At 34.9% G+C, this 8588-nt stretch overlaps 1 protein-coding gene across 1 annotated transcript; it reads right to left on the bottom strand.

Moving 5' to 3' along the window:
* Window positions 1-296: 296 nt before the first annotated feature.
* On the bottom strand, window positions 297-2943 carry LOC145060547 (uncharacterized). The gene has a single exon (XM_079008194.1). The coding sequence runs from the start codon at window positions 2838-2840 to the stop codon at window positions 552-554; it is 2289 nt and encodes a 762-aa protein (XP_078864320.1). The 5' UTR covers window positions 2841-2943; the 3' UTR covers window positions 297-551.
* Between the last annotated feature and the right edge of the window lie 5645 nt (window positions 2944-8588).

Raw genomic sequence — 8588 nt, 5'->3', positions numbered from 1 at the left:
GACGCGGGTATCGGGTTTACACATTGATCTTGGGTGATCCATGGAGCTTCATGGGTCTTTCTTAGACATGAGTATTTATTGTTCAGTCGATGGTTCATTTTGCAACACAAACACACACACACACACTCATTCAATCCTCTCTGATACAAGAACTCTCTCTAAAAGATAGATTAGGGTTTCATATCTTGTTTTGGGTTTGATCTTTGTCAAAATTGATTGTATTTCTTTCTGCTGTTCATATGAGCATTAGTGTGATTGTAGAGAGCTTTCTTCTGTAAGTTGATGTACAAACGAACTGTATAAACTGTTCATGTCGGGAATAGCTTGAGTTTCTACTTTTCGTACACCAATCTACAACAAAATTCACGTAAGAATAAATCCAATCACACCTAAAATTGAAAAGTAATCTTAGTGTAAAACATTTGAACTCACTAGCGTGCAAATGATGAGCAACAAGTACTTGTCAAATTCGGAAATTAACTAGAAATTAACATAAACTAAACATGATTTCTGAATGATAATGATGCAGTCTTGAAGAACAGAAATGGTTTTTAAGGAAATGGATCCTTTAAGTAAGCACGCCACTTGTCAATAGATGCCAACTCGTCTGGATCCAAGCATGGAAGTTCACGTTCTTGAAGGGTGTTGATTATCTTTGTAGCCTCACCGAGAAGCTGAGCTGCAGCATGGACACTCGCCACCCTTTTCTCTATGGCACTTGTGTGGCATTTCATTGCTATGACTTGGGGTAAGTTGGTGAGGCATGCAGCCAATATATCAGCTGACATTAACGATATTTGCACAAATAGTTCCTCCTGGCTAAGCTGGTCAATATCCTCATGGTAGGAAAGCAGGATTGTTTCTGTGACACGATACATTGAATTGGCAGAAATACACCTCCACTTGGAATTATCATTTGGGACTCCAGTAAGCATACCTTCATCCTTGATAACCATTTTTTTAGCTGTATCGCTCAACCATTGAAGAATCTGTCCTGCTGTATTTACTTGAGGATCAGGTTTTATCAGCTTGTTTCCTAACCATGTGTTGTGAACTTCAACTTCTAGCCACACAGTTTTAGCCGCCTTTTGAATGCTTACATGATCATCGGTACCATTGAGGCTTTCTTCCACAAGTGTGACATATACAAGACCTTCTCTCACACCACTAATCAGCAAGCGATCCACTATGTTCTTTTGGATGTTAGGAAGAGACATGGCGATTGTTGTCAGAGTTACCAATGGCAAGCTCCAACAATTGACATATTCTTCTGAAAGTAAAGGTGGAACATGATGGCTGTCAAACTTTTCAACTCCTTCAAAACCTCTAGATTCTGCTAGAAGTTTCATAAGATTGTTGGGTTGTCGTTTTTCAGCCTTTTGGATCAAATGGTTCACGGATTTTAAAATCCCTTTCAATGTTCTCTCAGGAAACTCCATGTCATCTTCAAGTTGCAAAACATACCGGCCAAGATCTTTATCTTTTCCAAGTTGCTCCTCGGGGTTTTGTTCCCAGTTAACACGTGAAACCCGAAACATGGCCTTTAACCACTTCCAACATCGGAGACAATACAAGACACATATGACAAAGAAAATTGGAATGAGTGTTATAATTTTGCATGCTACCACGACTATCAGCTGAAATGATATACAAATGTTGAGAATTAAGATTTTCAAAGTCTGGATAACAATCTTGCATTGACGCCTACTGGATGCGAATGGTATGCTGCTGTATTTCCAATCAGATAATTTCTGTGTCCAGTAGCTCTCTACTTTAAAGACCTTGATATGCCTCCAAATCCACTTTACGGATAACTTAAAGGTTAAAGTTGCAAAGCATCTAGCAAGTGGGGCAATTGTACCCAGAATGACTCCAATAAGTTGTACTATGCGAATCACTAACATTAACCAATTATAATCCGACTTAAAGTCCTTTGTATGTGGAATCCTGAAAATAGGCATACTCCAAATATGTAAGATAGTGGTTAAAGCACATATTACCCCAGAAGCAGAGGTTGTAGCGAAGGAAGCTGTCATGAATTGGGGGCTTCCAGTTTTTGCCATAATCCAGTAGTTGTTCACATGTTGCTTTAGCTTCTCAACACTCGGTTGTTGTAGCTCTTGATCCTTTAAAGTTGTTTGATGAGCTGCTTGGTATTTCGATTCCAGAATTTGTTTGGACTTTAGAATTGCTAAAGATGAACATGCATATATTATCAACAACATGAGTAACACAACCACATAAATGATTGTTAGCATGATATTAACAGATGGGTAGAATAGTTTATAAGCTCCATCATTAGAACCAATTCTGACCACAGTCTCGAATTCATGATAGGAGAGGACTCCCGTGTTTATTTGAATGCAGACATTCACAACCAAGGTGATTACCAGAACGCCTAAAGCTATCATATTTGTCACAAGTTCCTTGCTGTTCATAGTTGCTAGAGAAGGCAATAGATTAGACATTATGGCGCACATAAAGCTCACACTTCCAAGCTTGGTAGCCTGGTCCTCATAACTTGGCATTAGATTAGTAAGATCCATGGGTAGCTTTATAGCAACAGCTATCACAGTGAGAGAAGCTGCATTCACAGTGAAATATTTACACGGAAACCATAGCTTTCTGTTCCTCAGACCATGTAAAAGATCAGCCACCATTGCAAGGATGCAAATCAGAGATGCTAATGCGATATACATCCCAATCCATGGCATAGGTTTACCGAATCTGTTTTGCTGATGTGACTTGAACAGTGAAATCCAAAGGTCAGATAGATATTCTTCTGTGAGATTGGGGCAAGATGCCACATGCTCCACAAAATATAGAAAGTCGGAATCCATGATTATCTTCTTTCGAGGCAAAGGAAATCTTGGTATGGGATCTTCGAAGGGGTGTTTAAAGGGTATAAAGGAGATGCAAAGTGCAAAAATTAAAATTTAGCTAGTTATGTTTCTATTAATGCTATGATTAATGACTTCCAAAAATTAAACTTAATTTCATGTTTATAATCGCCCATTTGATCCCTCACACGAACCTTCCTTTTCATTACAGGAAAGACTTCCAATAAAAAATAAAAAGTCAATGTTGCAGGTGAAACGAGAGTTTCCAATGAAATATCAAGAGAATGTCATTGAAAAGTAGATAATTAGTATGAAATACTCAAGTAGCATATCGACACTCGTAATCAATAATATAATAATAGGAGAATATATATCAAATTCGTTCAATCAGATTTCAACGATTTGTCAAATTGTTTTATGTTCGAAGTTTTCGTCCATAGTGACAAAACCAAATGATAAATCTCTCTAAAAAACAAGAAAACATATACTATAGAGTAAATTACACAGAATGGTCCTATGCTTTGGTGTAATATGTGTCCTTGATTTTTAACTTTTTCTTTTAAACTGTACGGTCCCTTTGTATGCTTTTATTGCATACTTAGTCCTTGTCTGACGTTAAAAAGACTATTCTACCGTTCTCTATTTCCTTTTTTTATTTCTTTACTAGTTGTGAAACCTATATATTGTACGGGTTGATTAAAACAAAATGTTAAATAGAAACGATTAAATGATAAATTTATTTGAATTCGAAATTTGAAATAAATAAAAATTATGAGAAAAAAAAAACATGCAAAAAATAAATAAATTAAAATTATTGTTTAGTTATCAGACCCGTATACTAAACAGGTTAATTATAAAAAATGTTAAAAACAAAGGTTTAAACGTTAAATTTATTTGAAATTGAAATTGAAATTTAAAATTTAAAATTTAAAATTTGAAATTAATATCATTATGGTAGGTTTAATTTATGGAAACTAATATAATATATTAGAAATGGAAAATGAAATAAATGACAAGTGGAAAATAAATATATCTTTAAATTATGACAAAATGACATGTGGCAAATTGAATGAGAGAAGAATATGTGGCAAAATCATTCTTATTTATTAGGGTAGATTGCTTATTTTTATTTATATTATTAAAAAAATAAGGTCCCACCTTATACTCTTCCCTTTGAGACTTGCATGTTACCGCTTATATCTCTTGTCTCACTCATCAGAAGAGTTGATCTCGTAAATTATAAAAACAAGGTGATTTTTATGCCAAGGAATCAAAATATGATGCAACTTGAATCCAAATTATCACCTCATAAAAAATAAGATTAGGAAAAGTGAAGATCTAAATGAAGAAATAAGGTCAAAGTGAAGATCTACAATAGATGAACTATAGTGGATTATAGCATACCGGTTCCTGGTACGTAAATGATATTTGAGTATTTCCTTTCTTTTAGCCTTGGACTCGGCGAGTCATAGGTCCGACTCGCCGAGTGGATGCGGGACCCGGGACACGTTTAAGTTGGCGACTCGGCGAGTCCATATCCTGGACTCGGCGAGTCACAGCTGTTGGATGAAACCCTAAGTTTCAGGGGTTTGCACCCTATTTAAAGGACTTATCTGCCCCAGGCCAGCCCCCATTCTCTCCCCAGAGCTCCCCAACCCTTGTTTGTGCTTTTCTTTGAAGATTGAATTTTTGTTGTGTGATTTTGAAGGCTTTGAAAGAGAAAGGAAGTAGATCCATAAGAAAGGAAGCCATCCAGGCCATTATTGTGTTCTTCCAGCAGTTCCTTTGAGGTATAACCCGTTTTCCCCATGATTCTATGCTTAGTACTTCATTTGGGCCTTTCTTGGTCAAATCCCCAAGTTTGTATGTGCATTATATGTCGTAATAAGGCGTTTGGCCCTTGGATCTAGGCATGATTGAGCTCCAGGGGCTCAGATCTGTTAGCTTTTTGGCCCCATGTTGCTTGTTAGCCCTAGATCTACCCTTTTGAGACATTTTGAGCCCTAAAATCCATATTGATGAATATCTACACGTAAAGTTGGAAACATTACGTGTGATTCGTGTCCTAGAAGTCCAGATCTATGAATGGCTTGGAATGGAATCGAGCAAATCGGTATATTTTAGGAGTGCATGGCAACGACTCGGCGAGTCGTTCATGTGACTCGGCGAGTCTGTTCGCGAGTCTCCGAGTTTGTCCCCTTTTCGTAGTGTCGAGTGAGCAGTGAGTCGGAAGCTTAACTCATCTATGGAGGTACTCGACGAGTCAATGCCCTGACTCGGCGAGTTCAAGGCAATCTCCTTAGATCAAGAACAGACTCGACGAGTTGTTCATACAACTCGGCGAGTCTTAGCATGTATATTCATCGGATGAAGATGAACTCGACGAGTTGTTCATACAACTCAGCGAGTAGGACGAAGGACTTGAATATTGGTTAAGAAGGTGAACCCGTCGAGTCGTTGCCTAACTCGACGGGTAGGATCGGGATTCAGGGCAGTCGTTAGGATAAGGACTCGGCGAGTTGGGAAGCCAACTCGGCGAGTCGGGTCAACTGAAAGTTGACTCTGACTTTGTCTTAGGGCATGGTCAGGGGTAAGATGGTCATTTTACCCAAAGGTCAGCGAGTAGTGTTTGATTGGGTATATTGTGGGAATTGCAGCCGGAGGATTTCCGGAGCAGCAGCAGCAGCAGTAGGCAGTCAGTTCCCGATCAGATCAGCAGCTACTTCGAGGTGAGTTACCTTCCAGTAGCAGTGGGTCTAAGGCCACAATGTCGACCCACCAGTAGGAGACGTATGATATATGATTGTCTTTGTGATATCATCTAGGTTGCTACTACCTGATATGTTATATGCTAGCATGATATGTTGTATGTGATAGTAGTCGAGTTCGGTTGTTAGGACCGAAGGGTAGTCAGACACCCCAGATACGTCTGACAGTATGTGATGATATGTTTGCATGCTGGTTTGTTATGTTATATGCGATAGGGGTAGTATGAGGGGATCAGTCCCTGTGTTCGGTTGTTAGGACCGACGGGTAGTCAGCATCCCAGAATGGCTTGACACGGGTAGTCAGCACCCCAGAATGGCTTGACACGGGTAGTCAGCACCCCAGAATGGCTTGACACGGGTAGGACGGCACCCCAGAACGGCCGTACCGGGTAGTCAGGCACCCCAGAATAGCCTGGCAGTATGTATGTTACGTGTTTGTATGGTATGTGGTACGATGGGGGAACTCACTAAGCTTTGTGCTTATAGTTTTCAGTTTTGGTTTCAGGTACCTCCTCAGCTAGGGGAAAGGAGCCGGCGCGGTAGCAGCATGTCACACACACACTCTCCGATTTCCGCATTTACGAGCTTCACTGGGATTTATACTCTGATATTTTGATTGAATGTATGAATTGGCTTTTAGACATGGTTCACTTGTGTTATAATTTGATCAGACAATGTTTTTAGCTTTTAATATTTTCTAAAGTAATGTTTTTAAAACGAAATTTTTGGTCATGAAAATTGGGTCGTTACACACACCACATAATGGAATCACGTAACCAATTCTGTCAAAAAAGAATTGGTATCCATTCTTGTTATTGGTCTTGATTCTTATAGAATGACATCCTAAATAATGAAACATTACAATCTTTCAAAATAAATTACATTGCAAGTTTAGGAATGATTTTTAATGTTGATTTGTAGAAATTATAGTTATATTCTATTTGAATATTTATCACATTCTATCGGAACTTATTGTTTTATTCTATTTAATGCACTAAAATTTTTAATATCTGAAAGTTGATTATGTTTTCTTTGTGAATTTAGGTTTTGAAGAGGTTGTTATTAATGTAGAAAATGAAGAAAGCATGGAGAACAATATTGCATTCTAGCATAATGTATTCCGTCAGAATTTATAAATTGTTTCTTAACAATAATATGTTTTCGGATTGGATTAGTGTTTTTGTTATATTTTGATGTTTTTTTTTTCTTTTTTAACCATTTTTAGTTTTAATCTTTAAGAATAAATGTAATCCTTAAACCATTATTTGTCATAATTTTATTATAATGAATGTAATAATTTTTTATAGTCTTATTCTTTATGGATGAATGTAAATAGTGATTCTTAAAGAATAAATATGTATTCCGTAGAAAATGTTATTCTTGATAATATATTGTATAATTCTTTAAGCATGTTTAATATAGAAAGTATCTTGGATGAAACCATATTCTGCAAGAATAAAACCGCAAATATATTTACTAGTTTATTGTTGACTTTTTGTCATTCTGACAGAATAAAATCGGTTATTATTAAAAATAAGATTAAAGTTTAATTAGAAATAATTTAAAAAATTCAGATTTTAAAAAATAAGAGAATTAATGATCCCTTAAAATCCGAAAATTTCCATTTTTAAAATAGGTTAATTGACCAAAATACCATTTTGCTAAAATTTGTGTGATTATATGATATATGCTATCCAATTGTAATATCATACCCTCAGATCATGACTATTGATATATTCATCTGATAGTCTAGATCTGTGCATTCTGGCACACAACAGTTAGTAGAAACAAAATAACTTAAGCATATATATATATATATATATATATATATATATATATATATATATATAAAGAGAGAGAGAGAAGAGAGGTGGGTTCAATTGTTTCTCACATCTGTTGTATGCTAGAATGCACCAATAAGAATTTAGTAACATTAAATGTATATTAAATGATATCCGTACTTATAATTCTCTTTTATGGAAACTAATTAAATTCGTCATTAATGTCAATAATAATATTATTTCAGAATGAATTCATATGTAGAATAATAAGAGTGTATTCTAGCATAATGAGAGTATATTCTACTAGAATACAGCCTCATTCTTCATATTCTATACAACTTTATTGTATTTTAAGTGAGCGAGTCCTGAAAGAATGTTATTACTGACATAAAAACTTAAATACGAATTCATTCTGAAAGAATGTTATCGCTGACAGTAATGACGAAATTAATTAGTTTCCATAAAGAGAAAATTATGTTTATGGATATCATTTAATATACATATAATTATGGAAATCATTTAATATATCTATCTTTATTTAATTAAATAATAATTAAATTTTACTAAATTTCTATTGGTGCATTCTAGCACACAATAAATGTATGAAACATTTTAACCTAGCCCTATATATATATATATATATATATATATATATATATATATATATATATAAGAATCCTTTTCTCCACATGCTTTTTCCATATTGATTTTCAGCGAAAAGTAATTTTACCTTTATACCCTTCACACTTTTAGTTAATATTTCAAAAAGAGAAATTAAATATCCTCATTGTCATTTCTCTCTATTTCTCTCTCTCTCTCTCTCTCTCTATATATATATATATATATATATATATATATATATATATATATATATATATATATAAACAGGATCGGGTGAGGACTCATTTTAAAGTAAGAACTCGTGAGGACACCTTCAAAAATTGTGAAAAAAATTTATAAAAATACAAATCATTAAATCAAGCATAGATCTATGTCTGGAAGGAAAAAAATTGAAAATGTTTTTTTTAGATCAATAAAATTAAATCACGGATCATAATGATGAAAAATAAAATTTTAAAATTGATTCATGGATCAATTTTAATGTTGCAATTTTTTTCCAATTTTTTTCTCCCGGACATAGATCTATGCTCGATTTTATGATTTGTATTTGTTTTAGATTTTTTAAATTTTTTTTAAGG

Source organism: Lactuca serriola, chromosome 6 (genome assembly GCF_051521515.1).
Source record: "Lactuca serriola cultivar US96UC23 chromosome 6, Lser_US96UC23_V15, whole genome shotgun sequence".
NCBI classification, from domain to species: Eukaryota; Viridiplantae; Streptophyta; class Magnoliopsida; order Asterales; family Asteraceae; genus Lactuca; species Lactuca serriola.
This window is presented reverse-complemented; position numbering and strand designations above follow the sequence as displayed.

What these genes read in the sequence shown, in the direction of transcription:
- LOC145060547 (XM_079008194.1), bottom strand. Translation starts at nt 2,840, where the DNA reads ATGGATTCCGACTTTCTATATTTTGTGGAGCATGTGGCATCTTGCCCC.